This window comes from Amblyomma maculatum, unplaced genomic scaffold (genome assembly GCF_055883805.1).
Source record: "Amblyomma maculatum isolate TAMU_Amacu unplaced genomic scaffold, ASM5588380v1 scaffold_15, whole genome shotgun sequence".
Classification (NCBI taxonomy): domain Eukaryota; kingdom Metazoa; phylum Arthropoda; class Arachnida; order Ixodida; family Ixodidae; genus Amblyomma; species Amblyomma maculatum.
Window position 1 is genome coordinate 12,682,074 of NW_028146740.1, and position 12,396 is coordinate 12,694,469.

General features: G+C 44.0%; 1 protein-coding gene across 6 annotated transcripts in view; it reads left to right on the forward strand.

Annotated features, from left to right (window-relative positions):
- Positions 1 to 10,857, forward strand: part of T3dh (Type III alcohol dehydrogenase) — a 175,513-nt gene extending 164,656 nt beyond the window's left edge. For 3 of the 6 annotated variants that reach the window (XM_084586246.1, XM_084586242.1, XM_084586247.1), the window contains 3 exons: positions 1,480 to 1,637; positions 7,510 to 7,613; positions 10,377 to 10,857. In XM_084586246.1, coding sequence (XP_084442372.1) covers positions 1,480 to 1,637; positions 7,510 to 7,593 — 242 coding nt within the window. In that variant the 3' untranslated portion in view covers positions 7,594 to 7,613; positions 10,377 to 10,857. The remainder of the gene's footprint in view (positions 1 to 1,479; positions 1,638 to 7,509; positions 7,614 to 10,376) is intronic. The other 3 variants (XM_084586243.1, XM_084586244.1, XM_084586245.1) reach the window with 3 other exon arrangements.
- The last annotated feature ends 1,539 nt before the right edge of the window (positions 10,858 to 12,396 follow it).

Below are 12,396 nucleotides of genomic sequence, written 5' to 3' on the forward strand. Positions count from 1 at the left end.
TTTACGAGCTTCATTTTACATTTCCCTCAATAATGCCCTGTGGGTCATGAGGGTATTGTTACCATGAGTAAACTGCTCACGCAAACCTTTCATTTCACTCGAGTGTTAAAACTTGCACACTATGGCTCAGAGTCAGAGAATTGTTGTAATTTATCGACAAATTTACACACTGAACTGTCGTCAGCGTTCTCCCATGAGAGCCCAACCATAGCAGCCGCTTTTCACGGGAGGCAAAAAGCAAGACACTCGTGTGCTGCACAGTGTCAATGCATGTCAAAGAACCCCAGGTGGTCAAAATTTCTGGAGCCCTCCTATGAGACGTCTCTCATAGCCTGGGTCACTTTGGAATATTAAACCCCATAAACCAAACCGATCTCTTATAGGAAAGATTTCCAAATCTCGATAGTTGATTGAAAGAAAGGAAATCTAAATGTTTTAGGATTCTGCCTGCTCCCCTTTGCCCCCATCCATGGCCATGAGCCTTCCTACTCAATAAAGGACATTCAATCAGTCAGAACATGTGACATATGGTCTTATGGGCTTATCAGGATTTCTTTATTTTATGCAGTGGTGTAGTGGCTACAGGTATTGATCTTTGTTTACCTCGAGAGACCCGCACTAAAGCACACTTGATAATGGCAATATGAGGTCAACTGGCAGGTGTGAGGGGTGCCTGCTTCTGATCTTAATACACTGATGTGTTTATACCAAGAATTATGTCTAACTTATTTTTTAAGTACCGTTGCTGACTGCTGTTGGATTTTACAACTAGTAAATGCTAATATTGTTTTTGCTGCTGACACATTCTTTGCAAGGTTTTCTGCCATTTCGAAGTCTTAAAAAATCGACTTTTGAGCTCCCACAATGTCACTTATTGTGTTGGGGCTAGTTGTTAGTTGTTAACTAGTGCAATCATTTGCTTGCACTGCATAGGGAAGACTGGACACAAGGCAGGCTAAGAAGGAGCAAGAAAAGATGGCCGGCACGACTAAACTCTGCTAAGATCTGATAAAACACTGGTTAAGAAGGAAAAGACTACTAGCACAGTCTGTCAACATTGCACTTAACTGTGCTGATCATCTTTCTCTGGCCCTGTCTTGCATCCAGTCTTCTCTGTGTAGTGCCTGGAAATGTTTCCTTTCATTCATTGCACTCTTTGGATGATTTTTCAACATTTCTAGCCACATTTGTTGGTTTCGACCAAGGCCCTTCTGCCATTTCACTCTTCACGTTCTCAAGTCATCAGACAATGCATTCGCTCATTGTGTTCTGGGACCACCCTCTTTAAGTCTTTCTCCCATAGAGTGGAATCAGGTTTTGGCCTTTGTATGCCTCAAGAATGCTGGTTTCCCTGACTGCATTGGTGCCTACTGTAGTGGAGCCAAAGAAAGCCTTGCAAGTAAAGTGGCAAAATTGGCCAATAAATTGTGTGTTTTCAGCTCTTCATGGTTTTGCTGGTTATGCGCCCTTGTGTCCCAGGGGGTGATGCCACCAACCTGAGGGAGGCAGATGCTGGCCGTGCTCTGGCAGACGTGCTGCGCCAATACATGCAGGACATGAAGGTGGACAATGGCCTCACTGCCCTGGGCTACACCAGGGATGATATCCCCGCCCTGGTCAAGGGCACCCTGCCCCAGGTAACTCTCTCGTGGCATGATTTATCTTTCATGGTCTCTGGTTGTCAACACTGTCGTGGCTTGCGTATAAAGGAACATACTTTTTTTTTTTTTCATTGCACCTGTGAGGTCACATTAGCCAAATACATCCCAAAATGGAGCTTGCTAATGCAAAGCATCAGGTCAAAGTCAGTATTATTACAACATCACAACATGTGCTGGCCAGAGTTCTTCCCCAAGGTTGTATTCAGCACAATACTGTCCATGTAAGCAATACTTTCCAGTACTGATATTTTATCACTTCACAGAGTGCCAAGTTCATTAACCACTGGCAAGTATTGTTTAAAAAGAGCATGAAAAAGTGCCTAGTGCTGTTTTGAAGCTGATATTTAAATATCATGAAAAATACCTGTTGTGGGTTTGCTCAGTCTTCTCTTGTAGTCTGACATGCTATGTATTGCATGCACTACATCTACTGGAAAGTATGGTGCCTTGACCATTAACAGCTGGCAGATGTTGCCCTCCCTGGCAACTTGTGGCATCCCTGGTGCTGTTTTGGTAGCATTAACCGAATTGTGGCCGTGAACCGCAAGCTGTGTTTTGGACATGAGGCTTGAAAGTACAGTGTAAATGGAATAATGGGGTTAATGACGTGGAAACCAGTATGGCGCAAGCAATAAAGTGATATGTGGTGTCCTTCTCTTTTTTGTGTTGTTTTCTTTGCACCGTAGTGGTTTTCATGCAGTGTAAATGGTTGCATGTCATTTTTTTGCTGCTGGAAAGCCGGATTTGGCATTGTAGTGAATCAAAACGACATACCACTGGCTAAATTGCAGTGTTTTTTATGCCTCACATGACCTGAAAACACTTTCCACGTCACAGCCATTATTTGGCTGATGAAACTGAAACTGCACCAGATATGGAAGAAAGTATGGAAGAAATTAAACGAAATTCTAAATGCAAGAAATAGCACCACCCTCATTGATAACCTTGACCTCGACAACCATGTCCATGCCCATGTGCGGACATAAACTTTTATGTCCGCACGAAAGTCTCGCACACAAATGCTTCAGTTAGAACGAGCACAGGGAAAAGCAACGCGGTTGAGTATCCACTACCAACCTTGCTCGTTTTCATTCGTTTTGTGCTGTATGTCGCCTTCGCCGTTGCCTTTTGCTTTGGGTGCACTGCGGAGACCAACCACCCTTCGGCGCCAACTTTGCAGTAGATAAGTTCAGCCATTAGACGCACACCTTTGCTCACCATCGATTATGAGAGGCCAACGATCTGCACAGACTTGAAATCATCCGCAGGCAAAGGAAAAAAACGGAGCGCGCATGACACTTACTGCCGGTGCACCGACAGCCATCACAGTTTGCCGGGCAATATTGACCACTGTAACTGCAGGTATACACAATGTTAGTAAGCCATCATGACTGGTGGGAGGATGCCGACCAATGCATGCCAAGATATATTCAGTGTCGACAAGCCATCAATACTGGCAGGACAGTATTGATCAATGTATGCCATGATATGTGCAATGTTGGCCAGGCACCACAGCTCGTTGGGCAATATCAACCACTGGAGCCAAAGATGTAGCAATGTTGGGAAGCCATTACTGGCAGGATGATATTGACCATAGTATGCTAATATATATTAATTGTTGACAAGCCATCTATAATTGGCAGGGCAATATTTACCAATGTATGGCGTGATGCGCACAATATTGGCATTGCAGCTGGCCGGGCAATATTGACCAGCATATATCACTATGTGTATATCTTAGTGAGCTATTCTATACACAAGCCCCGCCGGGGTGGCGCAGCGGTTAAGGTGCTCGATCGAATCCCGCCCTCGGCGGCTGTGTTTCAATGGAGGCGAAACGGAGTGGCGTCCGTGTGCTGTGCGATGTCGGTGCACTTTAAAGAACCCCAAGTGGTCGAAATTTCCGGAGTCCTCCACTACAGCGTCTCTCATAGCCATAGTCGCTTTGGGACGTTAAACCCCACGAACCAACCTATTCGACACACAAGGTCATTATTGACCACTGTTAGCTGGCTAAATACCAATAAGCTGGAACATGAAAATCACTGGGCCAATAGTGGTCAATGTTAATGCATGCACTCAATTAGGATCTTGGTCTGGGCTAGTTGGTTCATAAATTTCAAAAAATAACACAGCACAAAGAAACAAAACACAAGCTGTACCTTCACTGGTAGCACACTGGCAACGACGGGCCACTGTCGGACCAGGTGTCATCAATCAATATCCAATATCAGGCCAACGGAAAATGGTAGGCGTAACATTAAGAGACAGGGCCAGTGAACAAATGTGAGTTAATAAGATTCTATCACAAATCAAGAAGAAATGACAGGTCATGTAATGCAGCAACCAGTGGTCCGTAAGAGTTAGAGTGGATTCCAAGGGAAGGCAAGCATATCAGAAAGTGTGCAGAAATCAAGTGGTTGCACCTGGCACAGGGGTTGATAACTGACTGCTGGCATCACTCCTCCATGTATGTAGCCACTTTACAGGGACAGCATTTGTCTAGTACTAGAGCTCAGCATCTCTCAGCAACACAGGGGCCGTGCTGTATAGTGAATTATCGATATAGACCACTCGGGGTTCCTTAGCGTGCCCTGAACTCTCAGAGCACATTCTGCCTCCATCGAAACATGCCCTTTGTGGCTGGCATTGTCTTGGCTATGTATCAGTTTGTGTGTCTCGGCCACTGATCCATTGTGGTGAGGAAACTTGTGACCGTTAAATGGGCTTCACATTGAAGGAAATGGCAAAAAAATGTTTTTCATAAATTTTCCCATGGAGGAGGAGGAGGAAACAACTTTATTAAACGCATTGCATTAAGCGTTAAGAATGTCCTGGGCCAGGGTCACCAAGGCCAACTGATCTTGCAGCTGGTCAGAGGCTAACCAAGCCCGCCACGTTGGGGGAGGAGGGTGTGGAAAGTGAGGAGATTGGAGGGCGACAGGGCATGAAAGATGCAATGCTCCAAGTTTGCATAGTGTTCTGGGCAATTTGGGCATGCAGGGGAATGTATGATTCTGTATAGAAAAGATCGGGCAGGAGTAAGCAGTGTATTTAGTTGTATGCGTCTAAGAATGCGGATTTGTGTGGTAGTGAGAGATTTATCAGGAAGAGGAAGTTTACGGAGTGTTTCTCTAATGTTGTCGTAGTGAACGTTGATTTCTTTTTTGTAGTGAAGAGTAGTGTCCCACGTTGGTGGATAAGGCCAGGGAATCCCAGGCGCCCGGTGTTGAAGTTCGCGGGTGAGGCGATGCACTACCTCATTGCCTGGGATTTTCCCATAGTTTTATTGCTCACATCTACTGAGAAGTATTCTTAATAATATGTTGCTCTGCATATCGTGGAAACTCATCATCATTTGATGTTTTTCTTTGTTGTGGTTTTCTGACTAGGTCCTCATTTTGTAGACCAAACTTTTGGCAATGGTTTCATCTACATACCATTTATTTTGTTGTATTGTCAAGGCACTTTTAAGTTTATTTCATAAAATTTTCCTCTCTGTCTAGACGTGTAAATCGACACTGCATGCCAGAAAGTTTAAATTGAAAATTGTCTTTTGCGAAAAAGATTGCAAGCATGTCTTGTCCTGAACTATGCCCTGAATATCTCAGCCACCTTTTTTTTTTACTCGCAAAGCTGTTCACATGATTGAAAGGGGAAAAGAAGCAGTTGAAAGTAATACTAGATGCTGAATACACCACAGTGAGATTTTGTGACCATAGTCATAAAAGTATTTCTGATACCTGAGGAAATGAAAAATGTTAGTTGAAAGCTGTGCACCTTTCCAGTGAATGCAATTGCTTTCCAAAGAAGTGTTGCTTCTAGTGCCAGAGTTTGGGCATGATGCCTCCTCTCTGTTTTCCTCTCTCAGCCACATTGGCAGGAGAGAGATATGCCTGGCATTACAACCGCTGCCTGGCAGAGACTCGCTATGCACAGCCTAGCACAGGTCTTGCAGCAGCATCTCCTTTTTCCGGACCCAGCTGCAGTGATGGAATATGCCTCCAGGAATTGAAGTAAAATTTCTGGGAGGGTGGAGGAAAAGCGGAAGTCATTTTTACCTTTTTATTTCTGTCGTTAGTGTGTCGCATAGGAGTAGCAATTATTATGGCTCCGACATTGGTGACAAAGAACTTCACTTTACACAGGGACAAAAGTTGTATTTTTGAACAGAAATATCAAAAAAACAAGGTGTGTATATAAAATATGTTGACAAAGTATGGCAGTTCAGACTACTAGCATTAAACCTTATAAAAACTTGCTGTACAAAACTCGCACAATGCAGATAAGGGAAACACTAAAGCACACACACTTTTTACTGTAGTATAACAGATAAAAGCAGTAATTAAACACACACCAGAAATTTCAGCCCCGCTGTGGTGGTGCAGCAGTTAGGGCACTCGACTACTGTGCCCAAGGATGCGGGATAGAATCCCGCCCGCTTTTCGAGAGAGGCAAAAAGCTAGGCGGGCGCCCTTGTGCTTGGCGAGCCCCACCAGGGTGGTGCACTCTCATAGCCTGAGTTGCTTTGGGACATTAAACCCCACAAACCAAACCTTGTGCTGTGCAATGTCAGTTAAAGAACCCCAGCTGGTCAAAATTTCCGGAGTCCTCCGCTGCGACATCTCTCATAGCCCGATTCACTTTGTGACGCTAAACCTCATAATCCAAACCAGCAATTTTGATCTGTGTTCAACACTGCACATACATGCAAAAGGTGCATATCGCAGCTTTATTATCAGCCATGACGATATGCGCAACACTCACGCATCTAGATGTGAATTTATGATTGCTACACACAAGAACTGGTTGAATACGTGCAAGCGCAGGCACTTTTCACCAGTGTTGCCAACTTTAAAAATAGAAAACCCACAACAGGAAGCACCAAAGCCTGCTACAAACCACTAAATTCAATATTTGCTCATTATATTCTGATATTCAGTCTATGAACCAAATTTGATTTGGTTTATAAGGTTGTAACGTCCAGAAGCCACTCAGGCTATGAGTAACACTGTAGAGAAGGGCTCTAGAAATTTCAACCACCTGGAATTCTTTAGCGTGTCCTAAGATCCCACAGTATGTGGGCACCTTTCTTTTCGCCTCCAATGAAAGCGGGCGCGGCAGAAGGGATTTGATCCCATGTCCTTGCATGGTTCAGCAGTCGAGCGCCCTATACCCCCTGAACCACCACGGTAGGTTTGTAAACTGTCTTATGAATATAATAGATAGTACTTATTTTCCTTACGACTTGAAGCTTTGCACTTTAAATATCTTAATTCTCATGAGTATCCCATCTTCCTTCTGTAGCTTTAATTGAAGTAGTAAAAGCACTTTTCTTTCCGGACTATAAGCTCCTGACTGCAGGCATATTTACTCATATAAAGTAGTCTTCTGCTTCATCTCAGTCTTTGGGTGGTCGTTATTTCCTACCACCGGCTCTAGGCAGGGTTCCAGGGCTGCTGACACCTTCATATCGTGTCGATTTTATTTTATTACATTTGTAAAGAGTGTGTGTTTTGTGGCTCACTTACCATGGTGCAGAAGATTCTGTCATTAGCTCTTTACCACAGACATCATTCGATAAGCCAAAGAAACCCCATTCTAGAGAGCAGCAATTGGACAGCGAACTGCGAGCTCCATAGTGCGATGATGCAGACGAGAGTGATGGTGCCTGCGCGTTTGTAGTGTAACACCATTGCTGCAGTGAAAATACAGGCAGCAGAGGCTTCAGGCACGATTTAAGCATTTTGTTGCTTAGTGCATTGATGTGGGACTGTCATGTATGTGTCACATCCATTGTGCATTTAACGATGCAATGGGCAAATGTGAATTGGTGTGGCTTGTGCAGGAACGTGTTACCCGCCTGTCACCACGTACGCACACCGAGGACGACCTGAGCCAGCTGTTTGAGGCATCCCTCACCGTCTACTGAGCCTCTCTTCATGCCAGAAGGTGGGGAGCTTCCGTTGTGCCTGACACAGGAACAGCCAGGAAGGATATTTGAAGCCTCAAATTCATGAGAGAGTTGAAAATTATTTGCAGTGAATAGAACTTTACAAATAATTGGCGCAAAGTTTTGCCAAGGCTAAGGCTTTGTGCCAATTCAGTGGCCATTCACACGCAGAAGATGGACAGGATGTGTTGGGGCAGATTCATGGAGACTTCATGTACTGGGGTGTGGCACTAGTTTATTCTCAGCAAAAGGCACCTTTCTCCTCACGCACATAACATGACTGTTGCTAATGGAGGCCATCTTTTAACACCATGCCTCAACGTTTCGCATGATTGCTCGTTGAATATTTTTGCAACAAATAAATGCGTGCGATTATCGGAAGAAAATGCCTTACAAATTCAATATCTGTTCAGTGGGGGGAAAAAAATTTAAAAATGAAAGTATCAAACATTGTTCATCTTGTTTATTTTAGAATTCACATGGTATTTTCAAATAAATAAAGTTAAACTACAATTTCACAGAAGTGTGTGCAGTCTATGCAGTTGTGCATTGCAGTGAAGCTCGCAGTGCAGTGAAACAGCAGTGAATTCCAACATTTTCAGTGTTCCCAGTAATTTTAAAGTATTTTGGGAAATTCCAAATATCAGTTTTTTTGGAAACAAATCGGAAAAAAAGAGACAGATTGAAAATGTTCAATATTGGCACACCTCTAATCTGTAATAATATTTAGCTCTTATATGATCGGGTTTTTCTCACAATTCTGTCTGTATTTGATTTGGTATTTAACTAAGCTACGTATTTGTATATGACTCAGTAGCAAATGTGCACAAGTACTATTCATATTCAGTCCAGCTTGGAGAATGTCAACCCATTGCCATTAGCTTCTTCAGAATTCTTGCATCTATAGTTCGGACACCACCAATATTCCGAAGCAAGAAGTAGAGGTATATCGTAAGTAAAAGGAGAGCGAAAAACGGACGGAAGAGGAAGGCACAAACAACAGGACTGATGCTGACTAATGACTGAAATTTTATTGAAAACAGCTAGCTTTAAATATATACACAGGGCATCACATGGCCTAGTAAACAATGCATCGGCACAAGAATATTTAACCAGCAATAAACCCACCCAAATGTTTAAAGGGGTAATGACACCAATTTTATAATATAAACTGTTTACTGCATCTTATTCCTGATATGCCAAACAACTAAACCTCAAAGTTTTAGCTCCATCGGAGCTACAGTTATTTTTAAATCTTTCTTATTTTTATTTCTTTGTGAACAGCTTGCTCATCTGCTGCATGTTCTGTGCACAAGCAGCATCAGCCGCGACATATTTGTTACGCGAAGCCGCGGTAAGCTGATCTGGTGGACCAAACAACAGCCATGTTGCTAACCGTGTTGAGCGCAAACTGAGCTTGTCAATCCCTCTAGGCAGTGGCAGCCTCCAAATGCACGTTGGTCCCTGAGTATGAAGGTCCAACTACGTACACAATGTGCACTGAAACACATCTCAAAAGCAACACATAAAAATGCCTTGCATTAAGTGCCGTCCGAAAGCACTTTTGTACAAACTGCGAGTACCACCCGGCGACGCAGCAGAGTAGTGGTGCGGCGCACTACATCGAAGCACTGCGTTATGTCTCAGCAGTACCGTTTGCACTGCTCGATCGTTGTCAGGCCCAAGTCTGGCCCCCAGCCGCATAATGAAAGCAAAAATATGGTTATAAGGCTTACAGCACCGTGCGCCACAAGCTTACCGCAACAGTGCTGCCCGCAAGCACTCTAGACGCTCTGGATATCTGGTTCTCCCTAATCGTCGCTAGGCCTAGATTGCTTCACATCGAAGCCACAGCGGATGGCACTTTGTAAGTGATCAGCGATGTGTTATAGTAACTGGGCTACTTGATCATGAAGCTTCCTTACTTTCAACCACACTGTTTAGTAGTAAAAGAAATTGCTTCCAGCAACGCCTTGGCACCAGGGCTAGCGTATACAATAACACAGGCACAGCACCGGCAGAAGGTGCTATGCGGCTGTGAGCAGAAACTCCCACCGTATGGGTCAGCATTGCTCAAGGATCATTCACTTTTTAAATTTTTTTCCCAAGGCCTACTATTATTACAAGAAAAACAAATTTAGCATGGTTTTCTGACACCGGCGCAGGGATTCACCGTATCACAATTGAGGCACGGCCGGTGCGGCCATCAACCGCGGTGTTTAGGGCGTGGCAGCGCTGCCGTCGGACAGTTGCCGGCAGTCACGGCAAAGGTGGATGCCTAGGCAGAAACTAAACAGTCTGTGTTCTGTTTTCAGAAAAATGCTCACTAGAGTCATTGTGAGCAAGTGCAAACATAGTACATTGTATCGGCAGCTTATCAGAGCCAGCAGATGACGTGGTGTGACGTCACCAAGCATTTCAAAATGCTGTCGGTGAGAGGAGCTTCGCGGTATCAACTTCAGTCACTTATTTCGAAGTAAAGAATGCATCTAGTGAGCTCAAATTTCAGAAATAAAGTAATAAGGTCCAGTATTATCTACAAGACAACAAAACTGCAATATGTTGGATAAGCAGGGTGATCGGTAGCACAACCACTTAGTCACATTTTCAGAACTGGTAAGTTGGCGGGTCTGGCCAGTAAGGTGTATGGGCAAGAAAGATTCTGGTAGTTGACCTTGCCACTGTTTGCATATTTTATCCACTGTTCCAGTTGGTTCAGCACAATTGGCAGCTGCTGACTGTACACCACTCGTTCTTCTCAGCTCAGGCGCTGCCCTCCCCTCATTGCAGCAGATTCGTTGATTGTCAGCCTGAACGGGAAGTTGGTGGCCCATGTGGAGGAAATGAAGGGACCATGACCAGTGGCCATTTCTTGGGGTCCAGGAGGACAATCTGCACGCAGAGGCTTCACTGTCACACTGGCTGGATTTGGGAAGCACTTTAAATCCTTTCCTGCAACCTGTAGGGAGCAGAAATTAGGACTTTCCCCTGAAGAGCGTGGGAGGACACACAGGGAAAAGAGAGTGTGCGGTGCTCCAGCCAGACCTCGTGGCTGCAGGGAATGCTGCCAAACTGTTGGGAACTCACTCATTGAAGGTCCCATAGTCAAAGCAAAACTTGGGACAGGGCCATGGACACCCACAGCACGCTTTCAATTCTTACATTTTCAACTCTTGAGTGCTGGTGGGTTCAGCTATGTTAAATAAATGCATATTTGGAAGCTGCCATTTTGTCTGTCCTAATAAACCACCCTCCAACCAAAAGTGGCAGCCTGCTCCACAACAGTGGGAGGGACTGTGGCTGCTACTTGTATACACCTCGCATGCTTTCTTCTGTCAAATGATGCATTTGATGTTGGCGCACTTGGATCACCCCGTAATTTTTAACTTGATTTCATTTCAACACCCTCAGTTAATTCCATTCCAAAATAATGCTTACCTGGAATGAAAATTATGTCCCAGCAGTTACATTGCAGATTTGTGCCACTTAACCAGTAAGCCTCTTACAAGCAGTGCTCCTCCACGGTAGCTCAGTAGTTGGGGCACTTGCCTGCTGAAGCCGCGACTAAAATCCTCGCCGCACCCACTTGCTGTGCAGTGTCACAGCACATTACCCAGGTGGTCAAAATTGCCAGAACCCTGCACTACGGCATCTCTCGTAGGTTAGCCGAGTTGCTTTGGGACGTTAAACCTGTAAATAAAAACCAAACCAAGCCTTACAGGTTGCAGCCAGTCATGTAGTTGTTAAAAAATGAAACAGCAATTGAAGAAACAATTGTTGAATGTTCATTGGTGAGTACCACATAGTGATCTATGTGTTCAGTATTTTGTGGCGAAAAGAATGTGCAAGTAAAATTCGATATATTCATTGTACTCTCAGTGGTGTATATTATAGGCTGAATTGACCGAAAAAGCGGTTTGTGATAGTAATGTTGGAAGAATAATGCCATTAGACTGATTTACACTGGGAAAGGACTTGAAAAGGGAATCATATGCATAGTTGTTTGTTGGTTTCTATGTGAGGAAAAATATCTGAGGAGAGTATTATAAACTTAAAGGAGGCCGCTTCAAAGAGTTCACTTATAAATAGTTGCATTTTGGGCGGACTGGCATTCTCTCTTGGTGTGTGAAAGCCTCTAGTTGTTTTCCTTGTGTGCATCTTCATTGTTCTCGGGTGTTCTAAAGCTGGCAAGCACTATTTCTGCTGCAGTGACTCACTTCATTTGCCCTTTTGCAGTGGACGCATGTATTTTAAATAAGGCGCCCATTGCGTTTTGTACTATGTCACTGAATAATAGGACAACGCTAGCAATTCAATAGAATCTCATTGATGCTTTTTGCACTGGAGTCGAAAATGAAAACATGTTATCTAGACAGTCTCCAAAAGGTTGCTGATGAAATATACTTGGCACATAACTCACTTTTATTGCGCCGTTTTGAAATAATATCATTTTGTGGTAGACTTGGTTTCTCAGTATTTAGAAGCAACCTTTTCTGCAACCCTAGAGTGGAGGCAAACACTGGCGCTCTATCAACTTCACACAGTGTGTTACCACCACAGGACATTTCTCGCCAAAGGATAAATGTGCAGGGATATGTTCTCGGCGCACAGCTTCTTGTTGGCGTCTGTGCAAAACTGAAGGACTGCTAAGAAAATTTAAGACAGAAAATTCTTAAATTTTCAACCACAAAAGTAGGGGAGGAGAGGATAATGAATTATCGCCGACGCGTTGCAGCAAAGTTGCATTTACTGCAGCTACTATACGTCACCCCCTTCTAGAAC